Source organism: Prinia subflava, chromosome 5 (assembly GCF_021018805.1).
Source record: "Prinia subflava isolate CZ2003 ecotype Zambia chromosome 5, Cam_Psub_1.2, whole genome shotgun sequence".
NCBI lineage: Eukaryota > Metazoa > Chordata > Aves > Passeriformes > Cisticolidae > Prinia > Prinia subflava.
The window spans coordinates 19945598-19964088 of record NC_086251.1 but is presented as its reverse complement, the minus strand read 5'-3'; the positions used below and the strand labels follow the sequence as shown (position 1 = coordinate 19964088).

The window sequence follows — 18491 nt, the reverse complement described above, 5'->3', positions numbered from 1 at the left end:
GGGGCTGTGTTGTGTTCTGGCACTGCAGCTCCTTGCTCTTTTGGCCACTTCTATTCACACCCAGTCAGCTCTCCAGGACTGTAATGCTTCAGTCACAGGATTAACACCCCACTGAAAGATGGGAATATTTTGCAGAGCTCAGGCCAGAAAAAGCCAAACAAAGGGCCCTTATCTATAGGTGCCTGTGTGGGTAGGCTGCCACAATTCCAATGTAATTCATGAATACTGGATATTTGCATTGAACATGTTCAGCAGAACTTGAAGCCCAAAGGGCAAAGTATACTCTTGATAATCCTAGGAATTTATAAAATGTCCCTCAGATATTCCAGTAAGGTCTGTAATTTAGTTTAAGAGCTTTATTTTAAAGGCAAACACTTTATAATCTCTCCTCTAAAAGGATCCTCCCTATTGGACAACAATGCTTTGGAGGGAGAAGAAAAATATCAGTGCTAATCTTTCATTAACCTCTCTTGCTGTTACTCCTAAAAGTGGAAGATCTGAGTTTTATCTGAACTTCATTTCCCCCTGAGATACAAATCCTTTCCACCCTCTCAATGGGTCCATTTTCATTTATGATGTCTTTCCAGTGGTTTCTTCATTCATTGTTTGAGTGGGATGGGTATTATTGGGCAGTCACTAAAGTTCAAGATCTAATTCCAACAATCTTCTTGCGAGCATGTTTGAGTCCAGATGATTCAAACTCTTTCTCTGGCAGAAGACTCCTCTAGTTAAGTGGGAATATTGCCCGTAAAAAAGAAATGGGCTCCAAATGTTCTTGTAAGAAAGAAGTCCTGTGAAGGCATCTAATCTGTAGTAGCAGAAGTGAATAACATTGAAAATCACAGATCTCCTCCTAGCACAACCTCTGGAGCTTTGGACAATGATCAAGAACGTGTGGGACAGAACTGTCTGAGCAGAAGTCACAAAAGCAGAATTATTTCTGGCAATGTTCCAGTAACAGAAACAAGAGATTTGCATAGTTTGGGGGGAAATAAAAAGTTCACTAAAAGGTTAAAGACTGAAAAGCAATCATTTTTATTTCAAGTCCAAATTGAATTTATTCAGAACTATATATATATCCATCCTTAATTATTCTTCACTGAGCCCTCTCAAGCAGGACAGTCCAGAGCTACAAGTACCAAATGGGATGAAGTTTCTGTGTTCCACTCTGGACTTGCCACTGTTTTTCAGGATATGTGCCTCAGCTCATATCCCTGCGTGTCACTTTTCCCCAGTATAAAATAATGGCATTCTTTCTGTTTTTGTAGGTTGGACCACAGAGTGTTTTTCAGATTTCATGGCAAAATATTAGAAACTTGAGCGAGTGGTATTAATTGCACATTAATTATTCACTCAGTGGTCAATTATTAATTATTAAAGGTCTCGTTTTACTCTAGGTTGAAATGGATTGCTAGGTACTTGGAAGTTATTATTAATACTCAATAACTCTATCAGGTTTTGCAGCACTGTTATACAATTCAGTTTGAGTGGAATGTACTTTCCAAACCTTTACATTCAACAGTAAGGCACATACAAACCTTGAAGCCAAATGCTACAGTGAGATTCCTCAGCAGCACAGACACATGGTTAAGAGCTTTTAGTTTTCTTTCATGGGGGATTACATACAACCTGAAAAATTTGGCTGGTGCACTGTGCCTGGTTTGGTCCCTGCCTCTTAATAGGAATGCAAGAAGCACATTCAGCAGTAAATTGCCCTGAATTTAGTCCCATTCCTGGGATTAAAGCTACAGACCAGCAGACAACTCGTGTAAATAGGCCACGTGCAAGCTTGTGGGCTCATGACTGAATTCTCTTGTTTGGCTGCTGAGCCATTCTCTAAGGAGACAGTGGATCCACCAACTAAACTGATTTTGCAAGGTGCCAAGCTAAGTTAAGCACTGTAGAGTAATGCTGAGTATGGTTATATCTTCTGCTGGCATAATTACGTTCCCTCAGAGACAAAAAAAAGGAAAAAAAGATGTCATAAATCTACCAGCTAACCCTTTACTTCACACCTCCTTAGTACAGAAGGACCACTTTTCCACCCTAAAACAGAAAGTGTCCCTGCAGAGCTGATTCCTGCAAAGACACAACTTCTTCTACTCCTTTTTTATCTGCTGAATGCATCACAGGAATTGACTCAAATGAATAGTTGTGGCCCTTGTGGATATATTTTCTCCAGTGGTTCTGGCCTTTATGAAATCAAGTATTAAGTCCTCTGTGTCTGCCTTTAAAACTCTGTTTTCCTATGTCCAGCCTTAATCAGTGCTCTGTGATTTCCATTCACTTCACACACCAAACCCAGATTTTGGCTTACATCCCCATGAGCCTCCCCCTCAGAGATATCTAAGCCTCAGACATCTGTAAGTCAACGTGCAGTCCAAAAAGGTCTTACTAGCTTAAATAATTTAATTGCTTACTGGAAAGGATGGTTTGGAAATAAACTAATCATGATTCCGCAGGCTTTAAAATAGCTTAGTGTTTCTTTGTGAAGATGTAAGAGCTTCCCTTTTTCACTGTTTTCATTTACTCTTGGGGGCTTTGTGTTTTTTCCTTAGTTTTTTTCCTCCTGCCACTGACCAACAATGGCTTGTTAGAGGAACCCAAAGCTGGAACCAGGAAGGAGTTTAGAACATGTATATGAATAATCAGAAAGGAGCAAGGGATAACCAAGGCAGAGTTTCAGGACCCTGGGGCAAGAGATTTCCATCAAGGGCTCCAGGAGAATGTAGTAACTGAGCCATAATAAGGCCCAGTGGGACTTGGAGAGCTTTGGTGACCTCCTCCTGAGCTGCAAAGAACCCAGGGCAGCAGCCAGGCTGGCTCAGCAAGGACTATGCACCATAATGGTTAAAATCTTGGCACCCACCTCAGGTCTTCTTCTACTGCATTCTCAATGGTAGGTTTGTATCAGTGCTAAGAGATTTGGAAAAAACTACTTTGGTACTGTTTTATATGGAAGGTGCACAAACCCTGAAAAGACTGTTCACAGTGTAAAGTCAAGAGGCTGGCAGACAGACAAGCTTAAACTAGAGAGATGTCTGGTGAAAGGAATTCACCCCATGAAAGACCACCTGAAGGTTAGGGGGTTTTGCACTGCACTGAACTACTCAAGGCTCTCAAATTTTTGAAGCTGCTCAACATGCCTGAGATTGACAAACTTCTTTGGGTATTTGTTAAAGCTTTTTGGGTTACTTGATTTCCTACTCCAAAGCAAATGCCAATTTTTCATTTTTAACTCCTCATAAAACATGTAAATTTTGAATTCTTGCTATAGAAATCAAATTGAGAAAGTCTGCTTTAGAGGTAAAAAACATGTGCTTTGGAAAGCATTAAAAATTGTTCAAGAAAAATTTTAGAGAAAATTAAGTATGCTGCTATGAAATATGGGTTGAAGACCAGAAAAAAGTCGGTAGCATGTGCTAATAGAAAAGGCAAAACAGAATATGACACAAAGATAAAATCCAAATGAAATGGTCTCCTTTGTTTGGATTAAACATTTCCTCAATATCAACATGTTCCGACAAAACATTTTAATTTTGCCAAAATTTCATTTCCTGGCAGAAATGGTCAGTAAAAAGGTTTTGACTAGCACAAGTACATGTATGCCAAGTGATTCCTTTTGTGTTTTGTGGTTTTCATCCACTGTGGAGTGAACTTTTACTGAGCCTCATTCATTCATCTGCTCCACCATAAAAATGCACAGCTATTTTAAGCACGTCGTAAAGTGAACAATGTCTCTTGGCCAGGCTGCCCAATCGCGGGAGTGTGGGACAGGAATCCCTCTCTGCACCCACCCCATAGCCAGCCTCGCCACCCCCGGGATGCATCAGCCCCCACACGCCCGACGGGGGCAAGGACAAAGTGCCTCCTTCTGGAGGTGTCTGTAACTTCAGCTCACCCGCAGCAACCCGGATGCCTCATGTAGAGAGATATCTGCAATTCTCTTTCTCCCCCGTTTTAAACCATCTTTCTTTACATCAGGAAAGCTGCTCTCTCTGTTCTGAGCACTGAGCCAATAAAGACATCACAAAAGGGATCTGTTGCCAGAGTCCAGAAAGGGTTAAGGCAGCAGTTGGAGAGGTTTGGGGTGACGTGTGCTTCTGGACGCCTGAGAAGTCTCTTGAAGGTAGTTCCCCTCTGGTGAGGATGGGAGCGTGCTGAGGTCTGAAATCCGAGATCCCTTGCAGCCCGGAGCTGGTGAGGTCCCAGTAAAAGCTGTTTGCCTGCTTTCCCTTCCCGAGCAGTCACACCGCTGCGCTGGCCTGGGCAGCATGGAGCGAGCACCCTGGACACTTGTAGGACTCACTCTCCTCCAGCTCATCTCCTGCTTGCCAAGAGGTACTGTAAGAGAGCGTGTGTGTTCCGGCATGGTCGAATGGGTCCCTCTCCTTCAGTGTGGTCAAAGGGGTTTGATCTCATGCACTGTCATGGGAAGCAGGGAGATCTGCAGGGATAGCAATAATAGAAAGAGGGGGCTCTGCTTTATGTACTTTTTTTCTTGTCAGCATGGAGTGTGTGTGTGAGTGTGTGTGTGTAGGTTTACCCAGGAATGATTTTCAGGCAAACTTAATAGCCTTAAACAGAAACAACTGGCTGAAATTGTTTGCCAATGGCCATTAAGAAAAAGGTATGCAATCAATTTGCTTATTACTCCTTTTATTTTCTCAACACTCAGTGCTACGGAAATGATGATAAAAAGAGGCATTTAAGTCCCTGAATTGTAAAGCGTAATTTGTTTAGTTTGGCAAGACAGAGATTTTCCTCTCCAGCCCCAACACCAAGAATGAAGGCAAGGGAGAAAAAAGTGAAGGAAAAAAAGAAAACAAAACCCACACATTGTTTCCAATCTGGGATTTAGTTCTGCCAATATTATTCTTTCGAAGGGGAAGCCTTGTTAAAGCAGAACGATCTTTTTTATACCCAAGCCCCATCCCAGTTTCTGCTGAACTAGCATGCATTATCTTGATAAGGTTGAGCAAAAAGCATTTACTGTTGAGTGCAAATTTGCTGTAGTTATGGCCACGAACCTGGGCTGTTTATACCTGGAGGTGTCCAGACCTGCTTGCAGCAGCCAGCTGTCAGCATTGCAGGCTGCTTTCTTGGGAGCTGCAGCCCTAAGGACTGGGAGGTGAGGTGCCCTCAAGTCACCCACCCTTGAAGCTGCTGCATATTTCAGCATTGCTGACTCCTCTTACCAGGACAGCTGTCAAATCGGCAGGCACTCAGATCTCAATGACTGTAAAGAACTGCTGTCAAGGATGGTGCTTCAGAGGCCCCCTCAGCAGGGGCTGCAGCAGAGGCTCTGCCTCTGCAGTGCTCTCCCCTGTCGACCCCTCAGGACACAGGGGATGACCAGGGTCATTGCCCACCCGGCTGGCCAGCGGCACCCGCAGCCATCCTGGGGGCTGGCCTCCTGCCAAAGCTTCCCCTGGGTCACAAGCACAGAGAGCTTCTCCGCACCTCTGTGCCACATGCGCTGTCTTGTCCCTGCAGCGGCCTGTCCCTCAGACACGTGCCACCTTTCACACTGGCCAGGCAAGGTGGCTCCATGGCACGTGCCGTGTGCTGGAGTGGCACAGAGCCAGTGGCAGAGCATCCCTGGGCACGGGCTGTGGCTGTCCGGCAGCTGGGTGGGCATGCACCCCTCCTGCTGAGGGGCAGCACATCTCTCTCGTGGCGAGAGTCGGATCCGCAGGGCAATCCAGCGCTGAGTGCCCTCGGCAGCAGTGACAAGGGGCACCAGGAGGAAGGACAACAGTGGCCAGCGGGACACACGGGCTGTGAGCTTTGGAGGGAGGCTGCTGGTTCCCCCCACACCCACTCCTCACACACCAGGGGCAGTGTGAGAAGAGTCTGTGGGACACATGGATGTCAGCTGTACCCCTGGCCCCTGCCCTTCCTTGCCATGCCTGCCCTGCCCTGCCCGGTGGCGGAGCAGCTGGTGGCCCTTGCTTGGCACACAGCTGGCAGCATCAGGGGGCCAGGAGGGGCTCTCACAGACAGGGGAGCGACTCAGAAGTGCGGTGGCCTTAACATGTCAGGGCAGGTTGGAAAATAGCATTTTGTCTCCTCCCCACAGATGTATCCAATTTTTATCCATATTTATCACACCCAGTTGCACAGGGCCTGCCTCGAGAGTTGGGGGCAGGAGTCAGGGCGGTCTGGGAATTTATTTTTTGGAATAAACTTGGAGTGCAAGTGACTCATGTTTCCTTAAAAATATATGTGTGTTTTTGTGTGTTTCTGCCTATCTAAACCCTCCCCAACCTCTCTTCCCCTCCCCCTCCAGCCTCTGTCTAGAGAAGTGAAGGCCAGATGCACTCAGACACATCCAGATGCATTCAATCTTAGCAAATGGGTTACTTCAGTTCACATGTTTAGGTTCCTAGAATGGACAAAGGGAAACTTGCTTTTTATTTTGGAAAAAAAGCATGGGGTTGCTCACTTTTGACCCTGAGGCCTCTTCAAGTAGCTCCCAGGAGCTGGCAAGCCTGCCAGTGCCCAGGATTTTCCTCTCCACCAGCCCTGAAGCACCCCTGGCCACCGCAGGACGATGCAGTTGTCAGCAGCAGGACCTGCCTTGGGCATGTGGATGCCCCGGTCCCTCCTCAAGAGCAGGGACATGGTGAGGGGCAGACTGCAAGGAAGGCCACAGGGCAGGGAGGCAAGCGATCAGCAGGGACAGAGGTCTGCACACTGAGGGCATCTTCAGGCCTTGGTTAGGGCTGAACTACACAGTAGTAGTACTTAGCTGTAAGGACTAAAATTTGAGGAGGGTTGCTGCTGTCTGTGGGGACTATTTCCACCTGGGCAACATTAACTGCAAGTTAAGTTGTCAGCATGTTGCAGGTCTCACACCATTAGGAGAGGCAAGTCCTCAAGCCAGGTCCAGCATCACTCCTCTAGGTTTAGGACACGAGCACATTCTCATGTTATGTGGTCATGAATTTCAGTACCACAGCTGCTTCTTCTCAGCAGATTTCCAAACATTCTCCCCTATTTCAGAGGTCTAACATCATCAATGCTGTCACATACTCAAAAGTTCTACATTCATGACCTGCTCCTGTTCCTTGTCTTGCAGCACAGAGAAAACAAATTCTCTTCCTGATCATTCTAGCATAATTTTTCTGCCCAGAATAAGGTCCTCTGTCCCAGAAAGAATGGAAGCCTGAAGGGTAATGTGGCAACCTCCAAAGAGCCTTAACCTGCTATTCCTGCCACAGCTTCTCTCAAATAAAACCACAAGGCCACAGTGCCAATGATAAGACCACAAAAGGCAGGTCATAAATACTGAGAAGAAACTAAAGGAAAGAGGTATTTTAAAAAGACAGTCGAATTAGTGTGCATTTATTAAGTGGACAGATTCCACTTAGTATTGTAGATTTCCTCCTGTGTTCTCCCACTGGCTTTGATTTTTTTTAAAATAGAAATTCTTTCTTTTTGCCTCTCCCCACTTGCCACTGTGGGAAAGCACACACTACTGGCAGAAAAGGATGCTAACTGTCTCTGTACAAGCAGCAGTCTAATTATTCAGCAAAGGTCTGTGACCATAAAGTAAGCAGACTGTAAAACTAAAACAGGGATGTATTTTAGCTCCTCTTTTAATTAGACCAGCTGCTGAAAAGAATAATAGGTACATAATTTCTAAAGAGAAGCAAGTGGTTTTAGAGACAGCACTATCCCTTTCATCCTCTTAACACATCAAATAGACAAATAGACATAATTTGCACAGTAGTTTATCTTAGACAAAAAGGTTAACAATAAAGACCTGCACTTTCCTTTATTATTAAGGATTTGGGGTACATCATTTTCCAAGAGCCCTAGTAAAATCTCTTAAAAGGGAACATCCCTCTTCCCTTCCAAGGTATCTTCCTCTTGGCCTCACTGAAATCAAATGGAGAATTTTATTGTTCGTCACAAAGGAGCCACAGTTTCAGCCAGAGTTGCACTGAGAGCATTTCCTGTTGTCAGTGTCCACACACCTGATCCCCGTGGGGTGAGGCTCACCTTGGATATCTGTACAATGGCAGTGGAGCCAAGTAAGGAAGGAGCAGAAAAATGAGACAGACCTAAAGAAAGTGTAAGCTACTACAAGGTTTCATCTCTGTTGAAGCTGTCTTTCCTTTAATGAGAAGTTAAAGAATCCTTTCAGATTAGAGAATCCTTTCAGAACTATTACAGGGCCAAACATTCCCTACTAACAGCCTTAAGAAATTGCTCCCTCAAATTCAATTGCTTCTTTCTTCAGCAAAAGACAGAAGTTGTTGTTGAGCAGCATGTTGAAAAATTAAGATGAAATCAAATAAAAAGGGGCACATTCTCATCTGTGGAACATGAATTGGTTAAATAATCACTTTGAAAAAGTCATCCTCTATGGACTCAAATTCTAGAGATGACTCTCTCTGTTTGTATCTGATCTTGTACTGCACTGTTACTACAAACGGCACTTTTCAAAGCAATTTGAAGTAATATTTCTTTGAGCTTAAGTAGTATTTATCAATGTAGTGATGGATAAATTAAGGCATGGAAGAAAAACTTTTGCAGAATAATAGAATGGACTTGTAGCATAGGAAGTTCCCTCCAAAGACAGATATGGCAAACTGGGTTTTGCTCAATCAGTTGTCTGATCCCTCCACATAGCAGCTGCTGTCAGCACAAATACAGGGATGGGAATGGGAAGTCAGGGAGAGGAGGGAGAAAAATGCCCCATCTCAGCAGCAGCACGGGCTTATATCAACTTGAAGTGACTGTACTCTAAAAAAACCCTCATTCTTCCAAAGAAGTGGAAGACACAAGAGATAATTGGTATAATTGGGCTCTCTTCAATACACCTTAGTTCTTAGCTACACAGTTTTCCCATCTCTAGATCTTTGGAGCAGAAATCCCTTTCCATCTAGCCAGTTATCTATGATATACAAACTCACTATGGCAAAAGATTAGTCAGCTGAAGTTGACGTTTTACCATGAAGAGTGGCCTGACCCACCCCTGAGGCAACAATGTGCTTGTGAATCTGTTCCTGAATCCCCAAAGCTTTAAGCCTGATCTCAGCCCTGGGGAGGCAGCAGCATCACTGAGGTGAATTGTTGTTGGACTGACACTGCCAACAAGGAGGACATTGTCTGGGAGCATCGCCTCCAACTGGTGTCCTACACAATCCATCACTAACAGCCTCTAGGATCTGACATGCTGTAGGGATAGGAGGTCCTGCTAGCTGCAGATGTGGGCAGCAAGCATGAATGTGCTGCCATCTGAACCTGAAAATGCTGCTCTCCCACCTCACAGTCCTGCTCAGGCCGGACCCAAAGCATCAGGTGAAGTGTTGTGTTGGGCTGTGCCAGGCTCCTGAGCCAAGGTCTGCCCTCCAGCACACGCCCTGGATGTTTGTGTGCTTTCCCAACACAGACATTTCTTGCTTGGTTTCCATGGTCTTGAGCTGCTTCCATGTGAGCTGTTTGTGCCTGGATTTAATGGGCTTTTCTCCCATCATTAAAATCTCATAAATTAATCCACTGTTTATTTGCCTGTCCAGAGTCTTGTTTGTTCATTGCAGCTAAATATTTTGCATGGGTTGTCAAGCAGCTTCTTCCGGCTTGTCCCAAAATCAAAGACACAGTCACTGCCTGCAAGCCAGACTGCCTGCTTTGGAAGATTATCAAAGTAAAGCTCACAAAACACCCCACAATTATCTCTGCCACAGCTGGCAGAGGCCTCACTTTCAGTATTTCACTCAGTCAATAAATCTTCCCCCACTTTTCTCTGCCTCGTTCTCTTCTGGATTTGGGTAATAATGGCCAAGTGTGTGTGTGGGAGCTGCCAGTGTTTGCCCATCCCCAAACACACAAGGCGGAGCAGGGTTATGCCTCTGCCTCTCTGGAGCACAGGCTGAGCTCAGCCACACAAACAAACATTGATTACACACATAAGTGACTCTCTGCATAACCCCCTTAAAACTTCTGAGGCAAAGGTTTTATTTGCCTTTTTTTCGGTAGTCTAGATATAAAACAAAAGGATCCTGCTATTATTAAAGGGATGCATAAACTCTTCAATCATATTTCTTTAAAGAATAAATTCTACAGAACCTCAAAATAATAGATTCCATGATTTCTGTGAAGAAAATCCTAAAAGGGCCACTTAAAAAAATCTCAAATACATATATTTCCTTGTCAAGGCTATATAAATTGCTCAAACTGCAGAAACTGAGAACCTGAAGGGGAATTAAATTGTCAGTAAATCAAGAGAGTTTGTTTTCATTGTCTAAGTTGAGAAAAAATAAGTGAGCAGACAGCATTTCTAGGTGGCAGCAGGCATATTTTTACAATTTGTTAAAGGCCAAGATCTGCTGCTCCCTTCTTAAAGCTAAATATTACCTCAAGGTCAACTTATTCTACAAATACACACATTTGATCCACTAAGAATAAGTGTGGCCTCTACTTTTTGGCTCTGTTGTATACACAAGCTCTACATATAAAAATAAATATGCACATGCACACATATGCACTCTCTACTTACATGCAAATACATGTGCAATATTTTAGGGAAGAACAGAGTAATTTAGGTTAAAAGGGACCTCTGGATGTCACATGCTCCAGCCCATCTCTTGATGCTAACTTGAAAGTTAAGTTGTGTTGGTCACAGCCTTATATTGCCAGAATTTGAGTTCCTGCAGGGCTGGAGACATTCCTTTGTCACCCCAGTGTAACTTTGCCTGCGAATATTTGGATCATTTTACGGACAAAAATTTCTCTTGGATAACATATCCACTTTATTAATAGGCTTTAGCAATCTTGAGATAAATTAGATTTCTATCTTGAGTTAGAAAAAATGAGAATTTGAAGGATGCTTCACAAAAGCTCTGAGTGTTGCATAGCTATTTATTAGTCAGGCTTTAGAGAGTACTGCTTCAGGAAGGAGTGAGACCCCCACCCCATACACCAGAGACACAGCTATTGTCTGTCTTGTATGGTGAGATGTATCAAACTGAGTGTCAGTTCTACAGAGCTAGTTAGACGTATGTAATTAATTTTCTCTGGAATCTGAATCAGATACAATTCATAGATAAAAGGCTGAATTAAAAGGGAATAATAGCCATAGGTTAAGAAGCCCCAGCTTGGCCAGGTTGATTGACTGCCATTCTGGAAATTAGCAGGCATGAGTTTAATTCCTGATTCTACTATTGTTTTTCTCTGGGACCTTGAGCAAAGTCACTTCTCCTCCCTTGTGCTTCATTTTCCCATCTGGAAAGAGAACTTTGTAAAGCATGTCAAGACCTACAGGCAAAAGGGTCTATAACTGCTGAACACTAAAATTATTTCGATGCAAGATTCCACTACTGGAATAAAAAACTACAGAATCTTATTGGATGGCAGGAACAGCTTTTTCTTTTTGGAATGATTATAGGGGCAGAGAGAGGGGATGGAAAGGTTTCAGCACAAACAGCAACCTCATTCCTAAACTTAGAGCAGCAGCAGACTCTCCCTGGCTGGTACACCAGGCACAAGGGAAAGACTCAGTTCTAGGGAGCACAAAGGGCTGCATTTCATTTCCCAGCTAAAGGGGGCTGAAAAAAAAGAAAAAGAAAAAATTTGGTGGTCCTTTTTTTATGGAGTCAGTAAAAATCATTAGGGGAGAAGATAAGCTTCATGAGGTCATGGAGAGTCAAGTGAGACACAGCAGCAAGGCTCAGTGGTAGGGAGCTCCAGCAGGCACAGTAATTGGGTTATCAGCAACAATGAAACAAAAAAAAAAAAAGTTGTGCGAGAAGGGAACCAGGTACAGGCATAGATGGGAGTGTTTCACCTTAGAGATGTATGGCTTTTTTCATAACAAGACAACCCTGTTACTCAGAGTTTAATACAAAAGGAAAAAGGTTGTTACCTAACCACAAATAAAAAAAAAATTAAAAAAAAAAAAAAGAAAAAAGATGACGATAGAAGGGGAAAAAAGAGCTAGTCTCATTAAGTTTCCTTCATGTCTCATCTTTCTAGTCTGCTCTTTTTACTATCAAACTCCATGAAAGCAGTCATCAGGGCTGTCAGCTGGTTAGAAGGCACGCTGACAGCTCTGTGCATTCCTTAGATCTCTCTTTGTAGAATTTAGACAACACACTGGTGGGGAAAGACAGCATCTGCACTTACTGTGGCAGTCCTGAGTCACAGTCTGAGGTTGTTTCTTAAAAGGGTACTTCCAGCATAGCTTAGATATCATATGAGGTTATGCTAAATAATAGAAAGATGTTACCATATTAGAAATGCCAGGCAAAATGAACCTTTAAATCCAGAAAAAAAAATCTTGTTTCCTTTGGCAGTGAAGTAGAATGTAACAACATGTGCTTCTGGGTGAAAACAGGGAGTGAAACCAGCTAAAACCCAACTTTAAAAGTGGCCTTTCCTGGTGGGCTCCCTAGTTTTCAAGAATAGCAAGCTCACAAGCAGAAGTACAACTAAAACATGCTATCAAAGTTTAAATAATCTGTACTATATATGATGCTTTAAATCAGTCCTGCAATCTGAAGAAACTCTCTCATGTGATGTCATCCTCTGTGGTTTTGTAAAGCTATTTTTCTCACCACAGAAGTGGGAAGGCCTTGCAGAGAAAGCAAACTTATTCCTTCTCTCCGGTTTGTTTGCTTCCTCTGGCTGGCACTGCAAAACTCCTGCGCGTTCTTTAGACGCGCAAACCATGCTGACATTTCAGGCACATGTTACTGTGTAGTTTGGGTTTTTCTGGGCTGAAGACCTTGGCCAGCCTCATGCCATCCATGACCTGACAAACCACTGGATAACAGATCCTGCCAGTCCTCATCAGGTAATGGAATATTTCTGTGTGTCCTCTCCGTTCTCTGCAGAGTACACAGTGATCAATGAAGACTGCCCAGGAGCCGAGTGGAACATCATGTGTCGGGAATGCTGTGAATATGACCAAATCGAGTGCATCTGCCCAGGACAGAAAGAAAGAGTGGGCTACACCATTCCCTGCTGCAGGAACGAGGAGAATGAATGTGACTCCTGTTTAATCCACCCAGGTATGCTTGTGGTTGTGCCGTGTTCACACTAAATCTTTGGCTAAGGGACCAAAGGGACTTTTTTTTCATGGCAGATGATGGGCAGGGCAGTGGTGAGCAAGCACATCTCAGTGAGGCAAGGGATTGTCCTGCATTTCCTCATGTACTTCATCTGCCACTCAGCTGACAGCAGCAAGACATTTGGCAAGGTTCCCCCAAAGTAGGTAGCATCACTGGCCAAAAAACCCCAACACTTCCTACTAGCAGTGTTGTCCTCAGGATGTCTTAGGCAGGCTTGGAAGCTGCAAAAGAGTGACACTATAGCTGGCTTCACAACAGGGGTGTTTTGGTGGTAGTCTTGGTTGATTTGCATCCCCAAAGCAAGAAAGGCAAGACAGCTTGGAAGTCTCACAAGCAAGAAGGAAAAAGAAGAGTGAAAGGTGAGAGGAGGAAAGAGAGGAGGTGCTAGGACCAGTTTAGAAGTCATCAGAATCATTTAGGCTGGGTCCATGTGGCATCAGCACACACATTCAGACTCCTGAGAAGAGGTGTTTACAGTTGGAGCAATAAGATTTAGAGGTTTGGACAAGTCAGACAAGGAGTTTGGTTCCAAATGTCAGAGTCTGAGCTGCCTAGGGCGTGGAGGTTGGGTATGGTTCCCAGCGGGAAAGCTGTCAGCACCTCTGCAGTCATTAACGTCATTGGCATTTGAAGTGGAAAAGACAGAGAGGCTGCTCCTCTTCCTGCAGGACAATCCACCTTGGCTTTCATCTAACACAGTGGCTCTCTTTTTAGGCTGCACCATCTTTGAGAACTGCAAGTCCTGTCGCAATGGCTCCTGGGGAGGGACACTTGACGACTTCTACATCAAGGGAATCTACTGTGCAGAGTGCAGAGCTGGCTGGTACGGAGGGGACTGCATGAGTAAGTGTCCTACACGGGCAGGGAGGGATGGCAGGGACAGGGAGTCGTGGCACAGAGCCAGGGCCATGCTGTGCCTTTCCAGCTATTCCTGTACAGTGACTCTTGCAAAGGGCACAAGCAGGAGAAGGCAAACAGAACCAGGCAGTAAGCAGATCTACAATTAGGAAAAAAACTTCTCTCCTAGTGCTTGTTGGAGAGGAATTGGACTGGGCCTCATGTCATGGTGGGTTAGAAACCTACTAAATGTGTGTTTGGGTTTGGTTTATTTTAAAACTTTAACTACTGTGACTCTGGAAATCTCCTGTAATCTGCATTTCTTGGACACACTTCATCATAGCCCCAGAGCATAAGCATAAACTTTTCCAAGGGCAACAGCTTTATCAAAGAGCTTACCCTCTGTCCTCCTTCAACCCCTTGCCAGCCCCAAGGATATCCCAGTGTTTATTTCCTCTACCAACACACCTTCAACACCCTTCAAGGCACCTCTAGAAACACTGCAACTTCTGATTATATCACAACAATGAGTGTTCCAGGCCCTCATCGCAATATCTAATGGTTTTGTTCTTGACAGTGTACAAAAGCTCCTGCTTTTTAGTTTTGCTAAGCTGTTAATCCCAATTCTGTCTGTCAATAATGAATTCTATCAGTTAATTGTATAGTGTTTAAGACTGGTATTTCCTTCCCCAATTTTCCAGCAGTGAAGGTTTAGCTCTCTTTCAATTTTTATTGACTGTCTCTTTGTTCATATTTGACTGGAAGGGATAAAAGCAGAGTCTGCTTTCCCTACTCTGTTCTGTCCTTTGTGCTACATACCTTAGGCTTCTATGCTCTTAGTCATTGGTTTTAAAGCAACAATTTAACTTGCTTTCACAACACTGCCCATGACCGTTCAGGAGGTGAAAGCATATAAAATAAAATCATTGCTTCAAACAGCAGAATGTGGGGATCAACATGTTTCAGCAACAGAGCTAACTCAACCTGGAGGCTTTGGAAGTTGTTTAACTGAGTCCCTTGCTGTTTACAGTGTGATTTCTGAGAACACTTTGAAGTTCCATTTTCTCTACGTCCATGCTAGAGCATCTCTGGAATTTTCTTTAAAAGCAGAGCCAAGAAAGAGTCACTAACTCATCTAATTTTTCCTCCATCTGCCTGAATATTGGTTGCCTACAGTATCTTTCAGTTTATTCTTCCCACTTGTATTGAAAAAAATACACCTTCACACAGAGCTCTATTTGGACATTTTTGCAGTACTGAAATTTTGGACAGCTTTGTCTTATAGTGTTTTTCTTACTACTTGCTCTTTTAAGGGAAGCAGTGTGACACTGAGGCTGTGGTCTTTTTCACGTGGTTCTGTGGTACTTGAGAGGTGAGGTAGGAAGATTAGATTGGACTTTTGCCTCTAAAGTGGGGACACAGAGGACAGTTGTGACCCCAGCACATCCTGAGTTCCCCTTTTGGGGCTTTCAGGGCTATCTCAATTTTGGCCTTGATGGTAGGCTCAGGCACGCAGAGAACTGTATGTCTGGAAAGCAGCCTGTAACCCTGATGGGTGCTGCACTGCGGGCTGACAGCGGTGTGGCTGTGGGTCTGGAGGGTGGCCAGCAAGCGGCCTTGGAAAGCCAGCAGGCACCGGCTGCTGGAGCCGCGGATGTGCTAACACACCACAGCCGGGAGGGCACACGGGCCATCTCTCCTTGGTACCTGCACACGGCATCACAGCTGCCACTCGCAGCCAGCCCGGGGTTCCTCGCCAGCGGCAGAGGGCCGAGAAAAATCCCAGAGTTACAAAGAGGCTCCACCACGGTAATGGCGGGCTGCACCCTGCCTGCTTCCATCGGCACCGCCGGAGCTGCCGGGGCCGGCCCGGCCTCTCGGGGCCGCTCCCGGCGGGCGGCGCGGAGGCAGCGCGGGCTCTGTCTCCCTCTGGCGGGGCCGGCGGGCGCTGCCGCCGTGCTGCGCTCCGGGCGCCGGGCCGGCCGGGAGGGCGAGCGCCGCTGCGGCCGCAGCCCGCGCTGACCGGGCCGGGCTGAAGCGGCGCCCCGGGCACGGCACCCCGGCCCGAAGGGCACTGCCTCCCCCGGCCCGGCGGGCATCGCCTCCCCCGGCCAGCCCCGGCCCCGCCGCAGCGGCGCCGCACGGGCGGTAGGTGGCGGCCGGGGGCCCCGCAGGAGGCCGCGCCGGGGGGCCCCGGCCATCCCGCGGGATGGGCGCCAGGAGGGAAGTGCGGGGCAGGCGGAGGCTCTGCGGGCAGCATCACTGCCTGGTGAACACTGTACACGGCGGGGCGAGCCGGATGGAAGGGTCTGAGTGCCTCCGGGCGAACAACGAGGTCTAGCCCCGGGCAGCGCTCAAGGGTGAGCCCCGGGAGAGATTTGTGAAAACTGCTAGCCAAAGCACTGATGATGGAGGGCTATGGCAAGGAAGAAGTACCGTGGCATAGGCCAGCGTCTGTCTGGTTTGTAGTATCCACTGGCATAGCTGGAAGCATGGCTGAAAACCCACCAAAGGATACCAGATCACAGGGTAAAAAGATAAATTGCATAGAGTCGGCTAAAGGAGTGTTATTAGGAAATAAACACACTGACTAAATTTAATTGGGTGCTAGGATATTTCCTAATCGGACTTCTCTTGGATTGAATCCAATCCTAAAAGGCACATCAGGCTCTAAAACCAGAAGAAAACCAACCCTGCAGAGCCTCTGTACCCTGCACTCCAACAGCTTTTGCCATCTCCAAGTTGTAATATCACTTCAAGGCACACTCTCCATCAAAGCTGGGGAGAAAGTGATGTTTTCTAACAGCTGTTCTCAGCTCTGCTGTCCAAATGTGGACACTGTGCCAGACAAGAGTACTTGTAGTTTTTGAAGTTTCCTGAACATTACCATTTCACATAATCCTGGTGAACAGCAACCAACAGGAAGCAACAAGTTGTGATAAGTGACTGCTGCCTTCCCATATCAGCCTGTTTCTGAATATCAGTAGCCTTTCTACTGTCTTTCTCCTCTGTTCAGTCATCTTGACCTTTGAAGCAGCCTGGCATCTAAGATGCAGCATTCAAACAGAAGATAATGCTTTCTTAGCAGAGGTCATCTCAGGACCTCTCCCTCCATCGACCCACAGGTCTCTGTGGGCTACAACTCAGAGGTCTCCTGAAATTTTTTATTCTCTGTTAGTAACAAGCCTTGGAGGAAATCTTACTGTGGCCCTGAAAGCTGCCTTTTTTTCAAGAACAGGAACGGAACAAGGATGTTGATGCTCTGCCAAAGCGGTTTATTTTTTTGTAAATGAGGTAGAATTTGCCAGCATTTGTGTTTATGATGTAAATTATTTTTGAGAGTTTTCCAGGTCTCCTGCTGATTTAGAATAGGAAGAGAAAAGACTCCTTTTGATCAACATATGATAGAACCATTGGTCTGGGGAGTCAGCCTAACTTCTGCTAGAAGCGCTGGAGACTTAAGAGCACAGATATGATGTGATTGCAAAGGTGCTCCGTGCAGAGAAGGGTGGGAGCAAACCTGAGAACGTTCTTTTGGAGAGGGTCACTGAATGGCTCCTATTTAGTCTTGGACCACCTGCTTTGCTGGCCAAAGCGACTTCCTCGGCGCCAGTGTTCGGAGAGTTCAGGCTGTACCGCGGCAAACAGAGAAGCGTGTTTAGTATGCCGCGCATACAAGTATCTCTTTGCACCAGTTCTTTGCCTTTCCTCTCTTAAAGGCATCGAAAACTCAAAAGCCCTTCAGGACGAAAGGGAAACTTTCTTTGAGGTGGTCCAAGCCCCCTGTCAAACCCTCTGAAGATTTCTAGCAGCTTTGTCTCAGGTTGTTTTTGAGGCAGGAGCCAATGGCAGCACAAGGGCCCGTTTCTTGCTGTGGGAAGGAGCATTATCATTTTCACCACAGCAGATCCTGCTGTACTCGTTGAATCCTAATGTGGTTGCTGGGCACACTCATTAATCCTCGCCTTTTACAGAGGGAACTGAGCGAGCCACAGAAGAGGATGAAACACTTTTGAGGAACTCTTCTGAGCAGGATTTCTGTTTCCTTGGGTCCTGCTTAATTAAGGGTAACCGAGGGTAAATGAACAAAGGGTATTTCATTTGAGCAACACTTTCTTAAGAAGAAAGAGGAGGAATTGACCTGCAGTCTTCATGTTTCCCCATAGACCAGATGCAGCAGGATTGATTTCCAGACACTATGATCAATGGGAACCACAGATGCTCAGTACTTCACCAAATCAGGTCACTGTCACCCTTTCTCCCTGGGGAAGGAAGGGCCTGGAGGCGAGTGTTAAAACCCTCTGTTTCAGTAGGAAACATTCATCCTGGCTTACTGGTTAAAAGCTTAGGGTTTCTCTGGGGAAACAGATGGAAGCAGCAGAGGTTTCTGTTGGACTGAAGAGGTAAAAAGAAGTGAGAGAATTGCTGTGGAGGTCTTTTGGGTCATTTGACTTTTTACTTACCCTCATCTGCGTTGTGTAGACTCTCCTGATTAGGTGACGCTGCTAGACTGGATTGCAATATTTGGCTTACAGATACAGCCTCATACTCCAGCAAAGCAACAGAAGG

The 18491-nt window shown here is 45.6% G+C and overlaps 1 protein-coding gene across 2 annotated transcripts in view; it reads left to right on the top strand.

The window, feature by feature from the left end:
- Positions 1–4092: 4092 nt before the first annotated feature.
- Positions 4093–18491, top strand: part of PAMR1 (peptidase domain containing associated with muscle regeneration 1) — a 52085-nt gene continuing 37686 nt past the window's right edge. For both annotated transcript variants that reach the window (XM_063398320.1, XM_063398319.1), the window contains exons 1-3: positions 4093–4341; positions 12849–13025; positions 13800–13928. In XM_063398320.1, coding sequence (XP_063254390.1) covers positions 4275–4341; positions 12849–13025; positions 13800–13928 — 373 coding nt within the window. In that variant the 5' untranslated portion in view covers positions 4093–4274. The remainder of the gene's footprint in view (positions 4342–12848; positions 13026–13799; positions 13929–18491) is intronic.